This window comes from Pholis gunnellus, assembly GCF_910591455.1.
Source record: "Pholis gunnellus genome assembly, chromosome: 21".
Classification (NCBI taxonomy): domain Eukaryota; kingdom Metazoa; phylum Chordata; class Actinopteri; order Perciformes; family Pholidae; genus Pholis; species Pholis gunnellus.
In genome coordinates, this window is record NC_136548.1 from 12,976,704 (window position 1) to 12,997,893 (window position 21,190).

Below are 21,190 nucleotides of genomic sequence, written 5' to 3' on the forward strand. Positions count from 1 at the left end.
GGTGGCACTTTTCGAGAGGAGTTATGGCGTCGTTAACACGGTATTCATCTGTTGCACAACTGTCCCCACGTACGAAACACGGCCTCCCTGCCGGGGCATTGTGAAAGTGCAACTCAGCGCAGTCACGACTCCTGCATATCCCACATGGTTGGCATTTGAGTGACTTCACCATTGGGATTGTATTCCCGTAGGTATTTGCTCAGTGCCAGTAGCTAGCTAGGGTGAAAGCTCACGACAGAAAAGGTGGACCATTTCCTGGTAAAAATTATTCGGGGGCTTAACGGGATCCATCAGACACCATGCCCACAGCTACTGGAGGCATGTTTAAACACTCATGCATGGTTTTGGAGGTAGTTATTCCTGGTCTGTGGGGCTGGGGGAATGACAGGTTTAGTGTGTGAGGGCAGGAAATGGCAACCCTTCTGTGCAGTGCTCAGTGAGGTCTGAAGCGTGTCCTGGGGCCAGTGGTTAAGAAGGGGGTGGGGGGTCATGAGGGAGGTCAGGGCAAAGGGTAGGCCAGGGCCGTTCAGTTATTCAGGGTAGAAGGGGATAGGCTAGCATGTCAGCATGTAGAGAGTGAGGCAGAGCACAAGAGCCTGAACGCTCGCAGGGAAAGTGTGAAATAAACACACAACACTGATTGGATGAACCATCTGTCAGTCAAACTCTTACCGAAGCCAGTCGTGAGAAGAGCAAAAATACTTTTACAGTTCTGATATAACTGATGCTACTGAAGCACCTACGCTAACACTTCAGGAGCCCACTGTTGGGCAGGAAGGCATTGATTCAGATTTATGGCAATTTTGTGTTGCTGTTGAATTGTATTGCATAGGTTTTGATTGCATAGGTAGAAGTACCAATTAACTTGGAAGCTGAGTTTGTCATTTAGTTTGTTGATTGCTCATTGTTTACTTATTCAGGTTTATGACTGAATCACCAAAAATGAGAAGTCCGTAACTACAGGTTACACAACGTTCTGATTATCGAGCGTTGTTCCGTTGAAAATACCATTTTAAATCTCATCAGGTCAGCTGCTGGAGTGCATGCTGCGCAAATAACAGTACAGAAAAATGGTTACGTATAGATATTCTGTACGTTACAAAGCGACTAAGCGCCGAATAAGAATAACAAACAGTCTGAATAAGACCATGATTAGAGGGTTGAAATCGGTTACTGTGAAACTTTTCTGTTTTTGTGTGAAGTTGTTTCCAATGACGCAGTTGACTTTAATGATTAGTTCCTCATCTTTGGTTGAAGGTATGCTAATCAGCAAAATTGCCTGCCTCGAACAATAGAAAAACGGAACAAAAACCTGCATGCATTATTCAAAAGAGAGGGTGATTTGCCTGCTGATAGACGGTAGAGAACCTTGATACAGTTCATTTAAATATTAATTTTGGTCAACTCATAAAATGTCACAAGGATCTGCTGCAAATCTACAACTAAATATACTCTTTAAATCATCAGCGACAGAAATATGAGGTTTCCATCGAAGCGGCTCTTTAATGCATCGTGTCACGTTCAACATCAGTGATCACATCAGACTCTCACTCGATGTATTGGAGTATTGTTTGAAGTCATTTACAGCTGAGGAAACTCCCTAAAAATAAATGAGCTCCTGAAGAGCAACTGACTGGTAGCAGCTGCATGTAACCCCCCGACTCACCGAACCCCTCCGCAAAGTCCCCAGAGATGCTTTATTTACCTCCACGTGTACTGCCACACACACACACACATACAAGTGCATCACAACTCTCTACTCTCTGGACTAATATTGCACAGAGAGGCGGTTTTACCCCACGTCCCAAAAAAAAAAAAAAATTCAGCTGGTTGCACCTGCTCAGATGGGATTCGGTCAAAGTAAGATATTTTGTAGACAGCAAATACTGTTATTGGCATTGGCATGTGAGAGGCAGGAAATTATGAAGAAAAACAACAACCTCTGGCTCTCCCGCTTTCCTCCCTCCCACCCTGTGCTGGGTCTAAACAACAGCCTCTTTTCAGAAACTGCGAGTAAACGCACTCTTCAGCCAAGAAGAAGAACCTGTCTCTACTTCAGGTGGGCTGATTTTCCTGCCAATATTTCCCTTGGCCTTACCAACTCCACCTTGTAATTGGCCCACTTATGTCAAGCGGTCATTCTAATTGAGAAGAAATGGCTTGACACAAAAGATCCTCGAGGCAAAAGAATATTAAAAATAGCCGAGATTAAAGTGCAGAGCTGGACAGTAGGTGGACAATAACATGTGTTAACCTTACAGCGTGACTGCCTCTTACTTTCTTCAACCTTGTTCTCATGTTTTTTCCTTCTAATCCTTTGTTCTTCTTCGTTAGTAGAATGTATCTGGCTGTCAGTGCTGCAGTGGTCCCCTCAACCTCCCCAGTTCCTCCCCCTTCTTCTTTTCTAAAGACGTCCACTATACCTTTCCTCAAGAAAACCTGCACACACCATTCTCCCCTTTCTGAAAATATTTTTCCACTGCCCCGTCCAAACCATGAGGGCCTTTCTTTGGACACATGCACCCACGCAGACACACACGCACACATACACGATTCGCTGCTCATTCACTCTTGCCCTGTGTGTTTCAGTTTTCTCACCACCTGGGTGGAAAAGCAATCAATTTTTGATTCTTGATGGACTGGGTGGAAGCCAGCAATCTTGATCACATTTTCTCTACATGCAGTGAGAAGTCTGAGACAGGATAATTAAGACGAGACTGTGCAATCTCCTGTCTGGTGGTCTGAAAGGTAGCACTAGGTATGACAGAGCTGAGAAATACAATTGTTTTGGCGGAAATTGAATATCTTGATAATTAATTAGGATGATTTAGAAAGATGGTGAAAGGGGAAAGCTGCAATAGTGGAGAAAATTGAGAAATTGAGAGATTGTGAAGATGTTGGTGTATCAGTTAAGAAAATATCAGATTCGATCAGATCATATGTAAACACAAAAAGGGAACAGTATTAAAGTAAATACTGTTCAGCAATTTTCAATCTCAAACTGGCTCGACGATGGAAAAAAAGGCCCCTGCTGCTGATTCTTGTGCAAGAGACGGAGGAGGAGGAGGAGGAGGAGGAGGAGGAGGAGGAGGAGGAGGAGGAGGAGGAGGAGGAGGAGGTGGTGCTGGTAGCGGAGGAGAGGAAGTAGCCTCTCCACTGCGTCGGCCTTGATGCTGGAGGACGCATCTGCAACGCGAGGTCACGCCTGGTTGGCAGCAGGGATTTACAGGCCCTTCAAGAAGAACCCACCCCCCCAAAAAACCCAACTCCCCCCCCCCCCCCCCCCCGCCCCCCCCTCCTTCCCAGGCCCCTCTGGGAGCTGGCGGACGGTTCGGGTCCCAGTGTAAATATATTTTTTCTCTATCCAAGACACATTTTCCAACCACTGTCAAAGGGGAGGAGGGTGATTTGCAGTGGGGGAGGGCTACGAGAAGAGAAAAAGAGAGAGAGAGAGAGTTGGGGGTGAAATTTTTTTTTCCCCTCTTCTCTCGTCTGCTGCTGCCTGCCGGGTTCTTGCAACATCTGGCACTGTTTATCACCTGGCCTGCTGGTTCTAGCAGGAAGGGAAGGCTTAAAATGGAACATAGTGCCAACCTGAGGTCTGCTGTATCAAGGTTAAAAGATCATTCTAATTTATTACACATTTGGGTCCCGTTTCTATAGTTTATAATATTGTCTGATAACTTAGTCATTGTGGAAATCTGGAAAAAGCAACATTGCTACAAAGAAGTCTGACGAGGCAAATAAGGAACCAAGCAAAGCCAGTAAGTATGGTAGTTACAACTTGGTTAACTTTGGAGACTGTCTGATGGATAGCTTTTTACCGATGTCGCCACATTCACAGATCACAGTAGTTAAGGTGCCCTGTGAAGTTTTCTTATAAATAAACAAAAGTTCTGTTCACATCCAGTATTTCTCTCCAAAACACACGTGTATATTCTTGAGATCTAACAAACACGTGCACATCATGCATTGTTCACATTTATTTAAGCTAGCTTGCTGTCTTCTTGCTGACACGGCTGCCATGCTCCGTTGCATGTTCAGCCAACTGTTGATCGATAGCAAAGCGTACAGTGACTGTGGCTCAGTGGTAGAGCAGGTCCTTCAAATCAGTGGTTCGATCCCCAGCTCCGCTAGTCCATGTCGATATGTCCTTTGGCAAGACACTTAACCCCAAATTGCTCCCGCGGGCTGTGTATAAATGGTTCGTTAGAGGCTTGATGGGCAGGTGGCACCTTGCATGGTAGCCCCCTGTCATCGGTGTATGAAGGAGTGTGAATGGGTGCATGTTGACATGCAGCGTTAAAGCGCTTTGAGTAGTCGGAAGATTAGAAAAGCGCAAGTTCAGTCCAGTTACCATTTACCAAAACTGGCGGCAGGAATGCGTATAGCCTGCGTCCTCATGCGAGTGCATAATACAAACAAACCAGGGACTCGTAAAAATATTGCTCCATAGCATTACCAGTGGTCAAAAACTCAACAGGTTCCAATGTAAGTGTCACTGTTGGGAATAATGGGCACAACTGCAAACGTGACAACCAATTTTTAACCAAAATCATGCTTTCCAACATTGCTTTTTGTTACTGCTGAAGCAAATATAATGCAAGATACCGAATTGAATTGAAAGTGAGCCGAGAGCGAGCCTTTTCCTGGAGTTTGGCATCAGAGGGTGACAGACGGAGAGAGAATATCGGCGAAAGACAAGGTTCATGGGACAATGAGGCCCATTGATACGGCGGAGACAGGACCGGGTGCCTCCAGCGCGCTGAGAACGGCTGACGGTGCACAGGGGCACAATGATTACAGTCTGCATTACAAATGGCTAAAACAGAGCCGTGGTCCTGCAGAGGCCACAGCATCAAGAGAGACCTTGTCCAGATAGGTCTTCAAACCACTACAGGCTCATTTTGTTCACCAGGAACACCTTTCAAATATGTAGCTGTTTTTTTTTGCAAAAATTACTACTGATTCTCCTCACAGTACCTGCATTTTGTAATTACTAAAATGAACCCAAACAGACAAAAAGTCTTGGCTATGAGCGACCAGAGACTTGAATGAAGACAGATGTATTACATGTGTTCCTATCGTTTACTGTATAGGAGACTTCCAAGAAGCATCAATTAGACTTTTGGTCAACACTCTAAGCACTTTCAAGCTACCTATTAAAAGAACTTGAGTCATGTTGCAAAGAGAGTGATGTTGGGTAAGAGAGGACAAATTTGTCTACGTTTTGACATGCAAATTGTGCATCAAGAGTGGAAATTGTGGGAATTAAACATGTTTTGTGAGAAAACGTTTATGGGATGGTGCTAGGAGTGGGTTCCATGCAAAACACACCCATCGTAAAATTGTTAACTGCAAGTCTGTAAAAAAACAAAAACAAAAAAACATGTGCAAATAAAGATCCAAGTCTCAGTTTGAACCCTTTTTCTGCGTCAAAGTATGATGAAGTGATATGGGTCCAAAGATGGGTGGGTTGCAGCGCTCGTTGCGAAAAGCGTGCCCCTGTGTTTTGTACAGCAGGCACACTTAATAAAACTTGAAGAGGTCAGGCCCGAAACACCCACAAGCAACCGTTTCCTTTTCTTGACTTGTTTCACTCTTTTCCATTTAGACCCAAAGGAATTCCATTGAGTTTTAGAGATAAGTTATGTTGCGCCACAATCATTATCCGTCTCTGGGAACCTACAATCTAGTTCTTGACGCCATCTATGGGGCTCATGTGTAACTGCATCTAAATCCTTATTAACATGCTGATTGTGTGTCAGTGTGAAGAGGACAGATTCATAAGTAAGCAGTGTTTGTCCTTTGTTCTGATTTCATCTTATAATACAGACATCGTCCAGGAAGTTCAGAGGAATGTATAATGAATCTTTGCTTTTGAAGACATGATCAACACGAGTTTATACACACACAAGTAGTTTTTTAACTACTTATGCCCTGCATTTTCATTGCTCTCTACCGGGTCATGAATACGACAGGAGTTGTGCTCTACCTGTCTGTACGTGCAGATGATGATCTCTCGCAGATGGTAGTGCATGGGGGTCATGGTCTCGCTGACGGAGTCCAGGGCCATGTCCACCTCCCTCTTCATCCTGTGGCCGTCGGGGAGCAGACGCACCAGCTGCATCACGACCTGCACAGCAGAAACAGGAGACACTCTTTATACAGTGTGTTTAAAGCCAAAATTGAACGAGCACCACCAACTCCGGTTCTGCTGACTCCCACCTAACAGAACAAATGACACCAATGCACCTAAAGGAGAAGGAGAAGCAGCATCGTTTCTTCTGTCAGGGTGCTGTGTATCTCTAAATCTTCACGTGTAATGTAATGTTTTCTGCAATAAAAAAGCAATTGCACAGCCTGCATAGAATTTGTGTTATTTTGTATGTTTTATTCAGGATTTTCGTGCATTATATGAAGCACTTTGAATTTGTTTTGTGCCAGTAGAATAAAATAATCATACAAATACGATGAGAAACTGAAGGAAATGGCTCTGTTCGACTTGTGAGGTCTGTTGATATCGGCTCTTTGTGCAACACTCTGCTGGGTTTGTTTGGAAGAGTACTGCCTGTCAGTCCTGACCTAATTGAAATATCGGTACGAGATGATTTACAGTGTTGACCTCGCCGAGATGGGCAATGTTTCCATCAGCCTGTAAAAACACAGCACTGTGTGGCAGTCGGCTGCAAGCTAATTTACTAAACCTCGTTGGTGACCCCTCGACAGCCGGTTTATTTTGGGTACGAATAATAACACCGATAAGAAGGAGAAGAAGAAGAAGAAGCAAGGGGCAGGGTGGGAGGAAAACAAAAGAGCGGGATCAGAGAACAGAACAGGCCTGCAGGCAAAACCCTGTTTACTCATTCAGTGTGTGTTTCAGACTGGCAGCATCAGCATGCCTGACCACTGTCCTTCTGAAAAACACAATTTGTGTCAGGTTGCATGAAACCTTTACATTTTTCTCCTCAAGATTTCTGTCACGTACAAAAAAAAATTCTTTCCTACTATGTACGTATTCTCCTGAAAGTCTCAATCCACGACATGCCTTTTAAATACACAGACTGACTTTACAGGACAACAAAATCAATGTTATCAAAGCCATTAAAACACCAAAGTCACACACACTGCGAGATAAAACTACAGTTGTTTCGGTGGAAGCTGAAGGCTGGAGGCAGAGATCGGTATAACGGCGTCAGCTCTCCATCAGAAAGAGCTGCCTGACAGCAAGGTAAAGGGGTGAAAATACTCTAAACACAGCATCCACTTTTGTTTTTAGGTGGGCCTTTGTTTGAGGTGGCTGAAATAAGTTTTGTTGCAGCACGCGTCTACAACAGTGCATTGCTTTGCTCCCGAGTCGATACTCCTCTCTGCTTTACCAAAACATCCAAACTATCCCTTCAAGCTCACTCCTTTTGTGGCCACTTGGGGGCAGCAGAAACAAGTTGTGGTCACAAAATTGACTTATTCTCACTTATTCATTCATTTGGAGTCATGTTTCTGATGAATGTCAGTCCAATATTCACTCTCTTCCATCTCTGTTTTTGGACTCCTGAGGGAAATATCCGGCTCTTCAGCTGCTAAATGCTCCACTATGTTCACCAGTTAGTTGCTCACTTTATGTTATTAGAAACATATTGATTCTAGCCCCTTCAAGGAAATCTTAACAGAGTTAGAGGCGCTTCATCTACCCGGGCGCTAAATATCAGAGGATCAACTAACACTGTATCACACCAGAAGCGGATTATATCGCACCACAACAGTTCCCTCCACCACTTGATGCTCTGGACCTCACAGCACAGCAACACCATTTTGGGAGATGAGGCAATGGAGATGGAAACACCACACATCCCTCAGAGGTTGAATTGGAGGCAGACGAGGTTTCCTGGGCAACCGCTCTGTGTATCCCAGAAACTCGAGTGGCCGCGCCGCTGTGATTGGCATGAGGCATTGTGTGCCTGCCGAGTGCGGCCACAGCTTCTGTGTGTCCGTGTTCACGGTGCTGAGGACACGGCCAGCAGGTTCCAACCGCTGATTCGTCGTCACGACTCTGAATCGAGAAAAACACCGGGCGGCTCTAATTCACAGACAGTATTCAGACCGGAGGAGAAACGGCTTTGGCTTCTGGCTTTGTTTTCCCAAAGCTTTCAATCACAGGTGCAGTTGAGGAAAAACTAAAAAGAGCTCTACAGTACTCCTTCAGTAAACAGTTGTATGGCATGCTGATGGGATTCATTAAAGAGACAACAGCTGCCCTGCTAATATTGGCCTCTGACCACAAGCAAACACAAGCAAGTTCAATAAACGCTCATTCTCCACTGCCTTCATTGACTCAACTACATTAAGCTAATGAAATCTCGAAGCTGCCGTTCTGCCGAGTACAGGGCAATGTGCACAAAAGGTTCGATGCAGCAGCCGCAAACACATTACAGTTGAACAAACAAAGAAATAAGTGCCACCGACACAAATTCAAGCTTGATCAACAGGGAAGCGAAGAGTTTAAAACGGTTAAACGCAACAACAATAACACCTCAATTAAAACAGCAATTCAAATAAAGAATACAGTGCTGACGTAGAGAGAATGCAGTAACTTACACTACTGCTTCAAGGCAGCTTATATTTATGTGTTTGACCATTAACAGCATCTATTCATTTTCCCTTTACTCACACTAAAATCTGCTGCTGTTTAATCAATCAAAGTAATTACTGAGCCGTTGAAACATAATGAATGTATTGTCCTGTTGATCATGATACATTGTCAGCTCATTAGCATCTTCTTCTTAGTATGCAATTTTCCCAGAGCTCTTCTTTATTTTCTAGTTTAATTAAAGTGACATAAAATGTATGTGTATTTTGAGCCGTAGATTCTTTTTTTTACTGATTTAAATGATAAGTAAAACTAATCACGATGAAAAGTAGAATCCACTCCAATTATCACACCCTTGCAGGTACTTTATTTTAGAACAAACACAGTCTCAGCACTGATATGTAAATGGATGTTAAGTGCTGTGATGACCATGAATCTGGAAGGACAGATGGAACTGAGAGGGAAATCCCATCAGTAGCACTATCAATTAATCTGCCGATTATTTCACAGATAAATTCTAAAGTTTATAAAATGTCAGAAAAAGTAAAAATTCCATGCAAAATTTCCCACCGTCCAATTATCAAGATATCAAATCCTCACATATTTCTTTAAATGGCTGAAAAGATGTTTGGAATCACCAAAATAGTTGATAATTAATGTTCTGTTGATTGACTAGCTAACTCGATTTAATGACCAATCGTCAGCATGAACTTGTCTGAACTTTTAACATCAGTAGTTTCCACTTCATTCTAAATTTATATAAATAGAAATTGTTATCACATGTGTACACGCAGGAGTTGTTTTTTTTAAAGTGTGCATACCTCAAATTCTCCTTTTGTGTACTTGGCGTCAGGAACACTCACAAACTCATCATCACCAAACTCTGGAAAACCCTGCAAAGTGGAGGACACCAGTTTCTCTGTGTTACTTTGGATCATGAAAACACTCATTGGATCATTTCTAGGTCAATGGTAATAAGACACTGAGGAAAGCGTCTTACATTAAAGTGCCAGAGAGTCAGAACAGAGACAACCATGGCGGTCGTGGTCCTGCCTTTGCCGTTGGAGCAGTTAAAAACAAAGGCTGAGTGAGAGTCCTCAGCCAAGGAACTCTTCATGGCGTCCAACAGCTTATCAAAATCCTGAGAACAAGAACGAAATCTAACTGCTTTAAAATGACTTGTTACTCAAATTTTAAATTTTTACTTGTCATATCGAATATATATCTGCAATATTAATGAATAACAATGAGGAAAATGATAAAATACAATGTAAGAGGTTGTGAAAAGGTACAAAATAATTCAATTCAATCACATTGAATAGTGAAGAACATTCTTAACCACTAGAGGGAGCACAATGCATAGTCATCGTCACTTTTCTTCATTACAAGCTGCAACAAATGAACCGAACAGCTATTTCTGCCCCTGGTGCCTGCATGTTTGAGAGTAAACACGTGTTTATGATCCCCCTCACATCATTACCTCTTCCCTGGGCGCGCTGCAGTCTGGCAGCGGGATGCGTTTGCTCACGAGGCCCTGCTGGGAGCTTTTGTGCTGGTTGAAGATCTCCTGGACCGTCAGGCAGCTTTTAAACATCTTCATCTGTTTCTCCTGCTCCAGCGTCACCTCAAGCCACTTCTGAGCTCGCAGGATCTCCTCCTTCAGAGAGGTCTCCAGTTTCTACAGAACAGGAAGGGACGTGAGAGCATTTTCACTTCAACTAGGCCAAATGCTAAAGCTTCTGACGGCAAAACTAGTGACCGTCTCAGGCACTCTTGATCACTTGTCTGATTGTAACTGCCCCGAAGAGCATCGTAGTCACTCTACCTCTATCAGCTGTGGGTCAGACAAAGGGATAGGAATGTGCTGGTCCAGGCATGAGGACTCCCTCGGTGTAAAAATCTGACCATTCCCTTCTAGCACCAGCTCCTCCTGCAAGTTGACCCACAACACGTGGGCGTGTTTCCTCTTCTCGTCCGTCAGGTGGGCCAAAACTGCTCCGGTAGCCTGCACACAAAGCAAGTTCACGATAGAGACGGTAAAGAGCTGGAAGTCCGACTCCAGCATCCTGAGGTGGTCGAAACCATCATGAGTCATTCCTCCGAGTCTATTTGTACTCTCAGGAATATTCCTGACTGCTAGGATGCATATTGGTGATAATCAAAACATTGTTACAAAGACTATGGCTTGTGAAAGTGCCCTAATAAGTAAGTATTACAAATGATGCTCTCTAGATAGAAGCAGTAGTCCCTGAAATGAATTATCTCCTTTTAAATCCTTCAAGGTGATGTGTTAAGGATTCGTGTGACAACTGTCGCAGAGTAAATAAAGGCTTTTGTATGATTTCCATGATGGTGTGAGGTAATCTGCTGCACCTCTGATGTTGGCTGAGCCATCCCATAAATAGGCATCTTGGGCACTCGTCTGAAGTTGACCGCCTTCATCTCCTTGACTGTGCTGAGCACGTCAGGGGCCAAACACTCATCAGCAACCTGTGAAGACACACGCAGTTAAACATTGAAGATACAGATGATTACATGACACGAGTGGGAGGACTGTGAGAGATTTGAGATATCTCGAAGTAAAGATTGACATCCTGCGGCGAGCGAAAAAGCGGAAGCATTTTGCATAAACAGTGAGAATACATCAGTGTCCTGCACGATTTTTAGTTTTTTAGATTACAGACACACATATAATCAAAAGTGTAACGCCCACGGCATTAATCTTCAGTATGTGTGCTCATGATTTCCTCACCAGGACGCGGGCCCCTCTGGTGACCAGCTCGGCCGGAGCCGAGAGCTCCGATAGGTCCATGCAGGCCAGTAACCGGTACAGCCAAGTGTGGCAGCACATCCACTGGCTGAAGTTGGACACAAAGGCAAGAGGATACTGCGAAATGCAACACATAGTTAACTCGGATTAATTTTTTTACGTATATATCAATAAAGATATTCACACACAAAAAAAGAATAATGTACCTGTTCATGAAGGTATGCATTAAATACAATCAAGTAGAAGTAGCGCTCCAAGCTCTGCATGGTTCTGCTGAGAAAGTAGTCTTTGGTGCTGCTTCCCTGAGAAACAAACAAAAAGCATTTAAGATCCCAGTAATTTTCCTGAAAGACAACTTATACAAAAGAAATGTCACTCTCTCAAGTCATCAGCTCAAGGGCCCAGATTGATGAGGACTTTTCATGCATCATCATCATCATCCTTTGATTTCTGCCTCCTTCTTGTATATTTAGCAGCATATAAATTGAGCAGCACAGGCAGTTGACAATCACGTGTCATCTAAGGCACGAGGCCGTTGAAGATACATTTCTGGTTGCTGTCAGCGCTGCGAGATCACAGCTAAAAAACAAACACACTAACCTGAATTTGATAATCTTCTCCGATCCCTTCCAGCTTACTCTTGTTCTCGTATATTGCTTCTTTTATGTTGTGCATTTCTGAACAAAGGGTGATAGCCTGGTCAACCTGTCAGATAAAACAATTTTGAGATGCATTTTTTAAAAAGGAAAAATAAAATCATACTTTGACCTTTTAAGACATTGATGCAAACAACATAAATTAAAGACCCCCCTCCTGAAATCGTTGACGTATAATAATACTTGGTGTTGGTGTAGTTTGTATCGGCTTTACCTCTTCCATAACCTGCTGTCCATTCGGCAGCTTGTTGATCAGAGACTGGATGACCTGGAACAGTGGTTTGGGCTCTGAAGCTGCTGCCTCCTCAACTCTGCAAAACAAGGTGAAGTCCAATCTTTCCCGGCATCAAAAAAAGCTCCAAATTCAAAGATGCCTCATTATACTGTATGTGCTCAAGTTGTATGTCTCGTCATTCTCCGTTTTTTCCAGATGCATTTTGAATTCTTACTGTGGTTGTGAATCACCCCTCAGGCGATTCATGACCAGCGTGCCCAGGATCATGGCTAAGTTGGTGCGGCCGACGCCCACCTGGCAGTTGAAGAGCAGAGCGGGCAGCGGCCGGGACGCATCGTGGCCCAGAGACAAGCTGGGGCTCTCCTGGAAAACAGAGCACATAACGGAGACTGTAAAAGACCTAACAGAGATACACTGCCTTACATCATTAAGGTGGTTAGGGAGGTTAAAACTTTGAAAGATTAAAGTTTCTAGAACAACATGGTTACGTATTACCTGCCACACAGAGACATTGAAAGCATCTAATTTTGAGGTCTAAATGTCTTTTCACCTGCAAATCAGCAACAAAATCAACACAAACTGGTTCCTAATGTCATTTTGGAAATATTTTAGTTGAGATTAGGAAAGTGTGGTTCAAAAGTCTGTTTAAAGCACAGAAACGGGAAGCGAGGCAACATCCTGGATGCTATAATTGCAGTGGAAAATATGGAGGGTTGCCATTACATCTTTCAAAAAGAAAATGTGAGACAAGTGAAAACGACAAAAAGAAAGAGTGGAAGACGCTTTCCAACCACAGGGAATTGGCCCAGCTGCCGCAAGTCGGTCCAAAAAAGGGCAAAACAAGACGAAAAGAACATCCTATGTGAGTGAGGGGCAGGACGGAAACCAGACAGAGCAGATGACCAAAGAGCGGACATTAAGTGAGTGAAAAACCGCCGGTTTTCAGCCATTTATTATAGAACTATCACACTTGTCAGTGATTAACAGCACGTACAGGACAGATTCAAGAGGCTACACGTGGATTAAAAAAAGATGCGGTGACCTTTTTGCTACCTCAGTGAGAAAGTCCAGATGCTCTCCAAAATTCCAGCCATTAATAACTTTAACGGCACATCAAAACAAGATCCCATCAAGAGAAGCACAACCGAAAAGGTCTATCCAGCTAGTGTATCGTGATTAACGTTTTTTTTTTGGTATCTTACCCTGAGTATGCTAACAAATGCGTCAAAATCTTCCTCCAATGGCGCTCCCTCCATGGGTAGTGGTAATCTGTAGTACCTGCAATATAACAGATTGTTAGCGGGAGTTGAACCTCCGCCTGTGTTGTGTCAATATTGCCGTTATGTGGGTCATCATAACACACTGCACATGCACATGTGACCTGAAGTAAGACTGCACAGCCCCCTCATTTTGTGTTTACTGATCTCACACGAGTTCGCCTCCTCCGACAATCCACAAGGAATGATGGGAGGGATCAAAATCGTGGGATCGTTAACGTCCCCTTAAAAATACACCACCTGCAAATGAAACTATTTATAATAAATCATCCCGCTGCTTTCTTTAGAATACAGAACTTCACGAGAGTCAAAGACGCTCTCCTCGGGGAGCAATATATTCTCTTGTGCTGGAAATGTTGTAAGCAGCTCGTGACATCTTGATAAAGCTGATGCCGCTGATCTGATTGCAAACAGGATGCTGCAATCTTTTCGTTTTTATGCTCCCCCCCCCCCCCCCCCCTTTTCTTTCGACAAAAGCAGGGCAACCAGCCTTTGCACAAACAAACGCCACTTATTTATAACCTGCCCTGCATATTCTACAGCACTTTGCTCTATCTAAACTACAGTGAGAGCTGAGAGGCTAATAAAGGCACAATGTAAACAACCTGTAGGCCGGCATGGTGAACACGGGCCTCTTATAGACCTCTTCAGTCACATGGATGTCCTCCTCACACGTGATGAAGATCTTCTGCGGCTCGTCTTTAAAGTGCTCGATGTCGTTGTAGACATAGAAGATGTTTTCGTTGAGTTTCGCAAAGTCATGGAGCTGCGGAGGAAGGGAGAGGGGGGGTGTTTCAATACTGCTCGTGCCTAAACAACTCAAAATGTGGATGCTGAGTAAGTGTGTGTTCGTCACCTCCTTCCTGATAGTGAGCTCCAGCCTCTCCACCAGCGCCTCCTTTTCAAGGCCATGAAGGTTTTCGTGGAGGTTTTCCTTCCTCCTCGGTGTGTACGGCACAAAGTTGCCGTCCTTGTGCAGGAAAACCACCGGCTCCTCTCTTACACAGAAGAATATCACCTCCTGTTTCCAAAAGCACAAGGCAATAGGCATCAAATAATAGCTTTTTAAAGAAAGAAGCTGTTGCTTCCAAGAGCAACTGGAAACAATCGTTGATGTCGTATGACATGCGGCACATGAGTAAGGATTTCAGAGAAGCCCGACGTATAATTTTGCCAATTTAATTTCAATTACGGTCAGTTTTTAGCTGCTGTAAGCAGAGAGATTCATTTTCCACTGGTACACGTGACCGCAACTTTCTGTTTGCTCAGTTCTACAAGTCAGCCACAGCCTCCACTGAGCACTTGACTCTTCAAATATTTACTGACAACATGGGTAGTAAGGCCAGGCAGAGCTGCACAGACACCAACTCGGGAGAATTAAGAGCATCGAATCTATCAGTCAACATTCATGTCTGTGTGTGTGTGTGTGTGTGTGTGTGTGTGTGTGTGTGTGTGTGTGTTCTGCCTGTATAAATGTGTATAGAAAAAAGGAAACACCAGTGACCTCGTGTCCTTGTGCCTGGAGCCTCTGAAGAACATGTTTGAAGCCATTCAGACTCGGCTGACCCATCCCATACAGCGGGTAGGAGCCCCTGACTTGGCGGAAGTTGGGTGCTCCATAGCTGCCCGTGGTATTGAGCACGTCTGCCTTGCTGTACACATCCTGGACCATGAAGTACTCCCCCTGGAAAGCAGAGCAAATGTCACCTCAGAGCAGGACCCCAAACACAACATTTCTCCAGCTTTCACTCGAGCATGCACTAAGTAGCATTTGTAAATTTAAGTGTTTTACATATTTACTTGCATCTTCGCTGGCATTTTAAGCTTTTTAATTCTTAGTACTTCGACCACATTGAAACATCAAAACAATCACAAAATGGCTAAAATCCTCTTCTTCCTCTTTCTGTTGATAAATAACAAAACTGACACAGTCTGGTTACTCTGTTGTCTCAACAAGTTAAATCTCTGCTCTGTCGTCATGATCTCTCAAAGATTACTGAGAACGTGTTTTTATAGAGCCGAGTATGTCAAAATCATTTTCCAGCATGTGACTGACTTCAATTATATATTATTTCCACCACAGCTGCAACAATTAATCGATTAGTTGTCAACTATTAAATTACTCCACAACTATGTTTATAATCAATTAATTAATCTGAGTGGTAATTTATGAAAAAGAAAAATTCTGATTCCAGCTTCTTAAATGTGATTATTTTTTGGTTTCTTTACTCCTCGATAAAATGAAAATGAAAATCTTTGAGTTGAGGACAAAACAAGACATTTGAGGGACATTCTATAGTCCAAAGGTCTAATCGATCAATCGAGAAAATAATCAACAGATTAATCAACAATGAAAATGACCGTTAGTTGCAGCCATAATAACTGTGCTGTTTTTACTTCTGCATCTCCAGTGAGGAGCAAACTGTTTTTGGACGAGTCAGGACAGGGTTAATGAATGTCCCAGAGCAGTCCCCACAGACAGAGCATATTTTTAACAAATATGTCTTCATTCCCCACCAAACAAACTACCTAAAAAGATTTGATCCGGGCTTTGAAATGGATCGAGTAGTCCTGGGTTCAGATTTGATCAAATGCTATTAAAGCCCTGCTGACATCTGTTTTGTGTGATCGTAACATTTCACTAGAGTGAGCGGACTTGTTTAATTGTTCTGGAGATCATCTGGAAACTCTGGAAAGTGTTTTTGAAAAGCCCTGTTTTTTCGGTTGTGATTGAAACATCTGCTTAGTGTGGATGGGAGGCCAAAACAGAGTTGGACGAGATCTTACTGCGGGTGAAACTGCAACTACACACGTAAACAGAGGCCGTGGGTTAACCCCGACAAAACACTGCATGCCTGAACAGATGCAGCAGAGGTGACAGAGCAGATCAAAGCCCTGATAGCAGGGTGACAACATTCCTGTATCAATGGCTGCCCCCGGACCATGAAACGGCGCATGACAATGTTCCCATGCCACGCTCCGATTTGGACATGTGAATGTGAAAAGAGCAGACACGGAGCGGTGCGGTTCGTCCTCACCTGCACCAGGTAGTGCTCCGGCATAGCGTCTGATATCCGACCCACTTTGTAGTTGCTCTTGAGGATCTCATCGTGAATCTGAAATTCCTGTCTGCAGTTATACCTTTAAAAACAGAACACAGGTCTGGGTGGTGAAGAGAGGTCCATTTAATTATCAGCCACTATTTACCAGGCCTGAATTGACAAATGAGATGATAACGGGGGCAAACACTTCGGCTGTGGGGGGGGAATGGCACCACGGGGATCAAAGAGGATTAACAACCAATTGTGAGAACGCGGATTCAAGGAGGGACTTACGTGATGACGACAGGTGCGACTTTGTTGGTGATGATGGACTTGGCCTTGTTGTGGATGTTGACCGTCTGAAAGGGGCTCGTGCTGAGAGACTGCCTGCTGTCGGCCATCCCGTTGCCATGAACACTCTCAAGTGGCGACGCTACGGAAACAGGCTGTGGCGCGGCACTGGCAGTTGTACCCATGCTCCACAAGCAGCTGTGAATCACATCGCAGCGTACTCAGAAACAGGAAGCAAACACACTCGCACACACATACATAGAATCCCGTAAACGGCGGCAAAAACATACGGTGTATTTGGGGAGTGACGACGCTTACAGACATATTTAAATTGTGAAATTAAACAAAACAAAATATCAGGTATTAATTAGTGAGCTGTAGGCAGATTTTTCTTTATATTCTGAGAGAGCCATGATAGCGCTTCTCCTCGGTTTGCAGTCTCTGTGCTAAGCTAAGCTAACTGACCGCTGTAAGCCTCATATTTAGCGTACAGACATGAGTGGTATCAATCTTCTCATCCAAGTCTCAGCAAGAGGTAAATGAGCATATCTCCCCTGGGGCTGTCCTCGACCAAGGAAATTCTTAGTCGACTAACACTCGTATCATTTTGTTGACTAATCGATTTGTTGATTTAGTCGACAGATCTATAAAAGTGTCCCCACACAGAATCACACAGAGGCACCACTTTAAATCTTGTGTTCACCAGAGATGAGCTCATACGTTCTTGGAAATAAAAAAAACAGTAACTGACAAAAGAAATGGACCCGTTTGATGCCTTTGTATCCTATAAAGAGTCAGTCTAGGCTGTGTGATAAAATACATCCTAAATGTTAATCATGCAATAAATGTTTTTTTTAACAAAAGCAGTTTTGTGAGTCTTTTGAGAGAGATAGAACATGCAAAGATTTGACTGCATGAAATCCCACTTTTTCAAATTACAAACATTCTTTTTGTATCTCTGCGATTCAATCACGGTGGCACGGAGTCGCCTGTGACAGTATTAGTATTTTAACCATATAGCTCGACACTGAGCGCTCAGACGCCCACGCTATCCCGGCCACAGACTTCAAGCAGACGCCCTCCCTTCTGAATAAACAGTGAGCTTCTCAGGGAGCTCTGCAGATACACAAACGAGTCTTCTGACAAGCCAGCAGTCAGGAGTAACACTGCTCCTCAACATCACTTATAACATGTAGCTGGTCAGGAACCTACAGCAGCAGAGCACACAGAGGAAGACACGCATAAATGCACATTAACCCTTAAGGAATCCACAGAAACCCACTGTTTTTAAACTCATAAATAAACACACTGTAACACTGGAGTGTAGCCCAAAAGTTCAGAATCAATCCAACATCAAAATCGACTTGATACGGCGTGTGTGATCTCCAGCTTTGAACAGAGTGGACTCTCACTGTGCAGAGAGGCTCAGTGGTCATCTGGAGCTGAGTGGGCACGCAGGTCACCCTTGAACTCACAGACCTTTTCATTTGGTAAGGAAAATCTCCTCTCACAAGCACAACGGAGGAGACAACAACATATTGATTTGCTTGTTGTCTGGCACGGTTGAAAAAAAAGAAAAAAGGAGCAAAGACTAAAATGTTTTTACAGCTTGACCTGAATAATAACTGCAGAGTAACAAGAGCTTGAATCTCTCACCAAGTTCCATAAAAGGAAGCGGTTCTTTTTAAGATTACGGTGCTCCAGCTGCCCAAATCTATTTGAATCCTCACCACATCCCCAAAACATCTCTGTTGCCACGATTTTGCGACTACCACAAGAAAAAAACAACAAAAAAAACATTGCAGCAATCCACTAAAACTTGACATCTTACGTGTGAGATGAGGATCGATCTGCACTTCCAGATCCTTTTCTTTGCTGCTTGTTCTCCGCCATGGTTAGTGAGGAAAGGAGTGTGAGAACTTGGCATCACATCCAAAAAGGAATCTTTCTCTTTTGAAACCCCCTCTGCCCACCCCCAGTCGGTGGGAAACACCCCTCGTGGGAGCTCAAAGTGCCCCCGTCGCTTGGCACTGAGCAAAGAAACTTCAGGAGATCCAGCTTTCAGACAGCGTCCTCCTCGTCCTCGTCCTACCACCTATATGATGTTGGGGAGTAGATTCATGCAAGAGACTCAAGTCTCCACGGAGGGGACCAAAGGAAGTAGTGGCACATCTGGCAGCCAGATGGCTCAAGTTCAGCTCCCTTCCACAGGGACAGGCTGTGCACAAAGACGAGGCAGGATTTGACTGTTGTACTGTATAGCGAGCAACGAAAAGTACAAAAGGAACGCGCTGGAGTGACAACTCTTTTGATCGGCCGACAGAAAAGGTCTCTTTTATCGAGCAAAAATGCCAAACGCGGTTTACAGCTTGTCAAATGAGAGGACATACTGCTTTTCTGTGTTTTATAAACCTGTGAATTTCATATTTTAGGTTTTGAAGACGACACCTTGATCTGTAAGAACTCTTTTGTTGGTGCTAACCGTCTGGCCGGGTGCCATTGAATCACTGCAATAGAAGAGGGCATAACTGGTTCTGGAAGATGGATCCCTCTGTTTCTCTTCCTGAGGTTTCACATGCTCCCAATTAAAATAGTATTTTGGGGGTTTTCCTTATCCGAACAAAGAGTCTAACGATAGAGGGTGTTGCATGTTTGATTGTGAATCCCTTTGAGGAACATTTGTGATTTTAAGCTACTCCATAAAACTGACTTGAATTAATAGCAATAAAAAGAATCAGTTGTCGTGTTACTGTCATGTTTAGTTGAAATATTAAACATGATAGATATAAGATGTCTTCCGTGTCTCTGTGACTTCCTATTTCAACTGAAAACAGAGCTTACAGTTTGTGCATTCCTAGCAGTAAAGGGCATTTACACAGCAAACTCTTTTCAATCTCTGTCACTTTAAGGACATTTAATCAGTAGGTTTCCTTTACCCTCCACCACAGTCATGCATGATAATGTGCATGTTCCTATGTGGCTCAGTCGAAGGCTGTAAAACACTCCCGACAACAGATTCTCCCATTGTCCTCGTCCAGACTAAAACTTCCTATATATCATCCAATGTGGTGTTTGTATTTGTAAAATGGTGTGTTGAATGAGGCTAACTGTCAGAAGCTTTGATTTAACAGGCCTCCAAAAGGAAACGTGACATGGTTAATGCTGCAGCACACGCAGTCGCTTGCTCACTGAAACTGGTACATTGAAAACCCTCCTCTCTGCTGCGAGACCATGTCGCACACACACTTTGATACGGAAGTTCTTGCTTGAAACAAGCTTGTCAGCCACACTGATTTCAGCATGGGCAGGCCTGGTCTAGCAGGCGGGCGGGCAGCATGGGCGGAGGCCTGAGTAGAAATAGCCCTCAGTCATAAACATCCTCCTGGAGATCCACATCAGAGAGGCTGTTTATCCCACATGTCAACCAGAGTAGAGTGTTGCGCTGCTTGTGAAGCCAATAAAACGACAAACTTGGAATTTCCCGACGCAAAAAAAAAGTAAATGACTAAACAAAAACAAGATGATGTGGGGGTTTGTTTTGCCAGCCAGGCCGTGAACAGCAGGTCGAAGTTAGCCAAAGGCAGTAATATTTAAATTCACAAAGAAAGAAGAAGGACCATGGTGCCTCCTGCCAGCCTACCAGCATTGCTCCATTCAGGGCTGGCACATTTAAATTCAGCCGGTGCACCAACTTTGCTGTAGCAACGTCTTCAGACAAAAGGGCCTGAGTGCAGACAGGAAGGATCGTGCAGCTGCAGGATGCATCTGCTGGTGGCCCCGAGGAAGGATGCAGAGCACTCTTCATTCACAAGAGATGCAAGGGGTTCAAGGGAGATGGGTATCACTTTTTAACGTTTAAGAGATCTTTTAGCACAACCTCCCATATCGAGATTGGAGAAGAGAGCCACGGCAGCAAGAGCCAATAAGTTCAATGCAACGTGCTTACTTGGCAACATTGCTCATCTTGTTCAAGGATCCTCAGCATTTCTGGTCTCCCCGGAGGCCACTCGCCCAGTCTGCCAATGTTAAAGTCTGAAAGCCTGCTGGCTGCACAAAACTCCCCCCCCAAAAAAAACTATGAATACAACATATGAAACGCCAATTTATGTTGCTTCGGATGTCTGATGACAACATATGCAGGAATGTGCAAAAGACTCGTCCAGCATTGCTCAAGAACCTAATCTAATGTATGCCAATTAAAAAGGTTTGGTGTAATCCAATCCTTGTCTCATTCATAACAATGACACAATGTCCCACAGTCTCTCACTCATCACAGGATACTAGACCACCAAACCACCATTCAATACAACCCAGTCACAGCCCCCCACCCCCC

At 43.9% G+C, this 21,190-nt stretch overlaps 1 protein-coding gene across 1 annotated transcript in view; it reads right to left on the bottom strand.

The window, feature by feature from the left end:
* pald1a (phosphatase domain containing paladin 1a) overlaps nucleotides 1-18,774 on the bottom strand; it is a 36,880-nt gene extending 18,106 nt beyond the window's left edge. The window contains exons 1-18 of the mRNA XM_079182050.1: nucleotides 18,689-18,774; nucleotides 16,861-17,055; nucleotides 16,564-16,666; nucleotides 15,030-15,209; nucleotides 14,382-14,546; nucleotides 14,131-14,291; nucleotides 13,451-13,526; nucleotides 12,463-12,611; nucleotides 12,228-12,324; nucleotides 11,958-12,062; nucleotides 11,564-11,659; nucleotides 11,340-11,474; nucleotides 10,961-11,077; nucleotides 10,413-10,592; nucleotides 10,068-10,265; nucleotides 9,588-9,728; nucleotides 9,409-9,480; nucleotides 5,996-6,136 (exon numbers count right to left, since the gene is read on the bottom strand). Of these exons, the coding sequence (XP_079038176.1) occupies nucleotides 5,996-6,136; nucleotides 9,409-9,480; nucleotides 9,588-9,728; nucleotides 10,068-10,265; nucleotides 10,413-10,592; nucleotides 10,961-11,077; nucleotides 11,340-11,474; nucleotides 11,564-11,659; nucleotides 11,958-12,062; nucleotides 12,228-12,324; nucleotides 12,463-12,611; nucleotides 13,451-13,526; nucleotides 14,131-14,291; nucleotides 14,382-14,546; nucleotides 15,030-15,209; nucleotides 16,564-16,666; nucleotides 16,861-17,055; nucleotides 18,689-18,750 (2,373 nt within the window). The 5' untranslated portion in view covers nucleotides 18,751-18,774. The remainder of the gene's footprint in view (nucleotides 1-5,995; nucleotides 6,137-9,408; nucleotides 9,481-9,587; nucleotides 9,729-10,067; nucleotides 10,266-10,412; nucleotides 10,593-10,960; nucleotides 11,078-11,339; nucleotides 11,475-11,563; nucleotides 11,660-11,957; nucleotides 12,063-12,227; nucleotides 12,325-12,462; nucleotides 12,612-13,450; nucleotides 13,527-14,130; nucleotides 14,292-14,381; nucleotides 14,547-15,029; nucleotides 15,210-16,563; nucleotides 16,667-16,860; nucleotides 17,056-18,688) is intronic.
* Nucleotides 18,775-21,190: the final 2,416 nt, after the last annotated feature.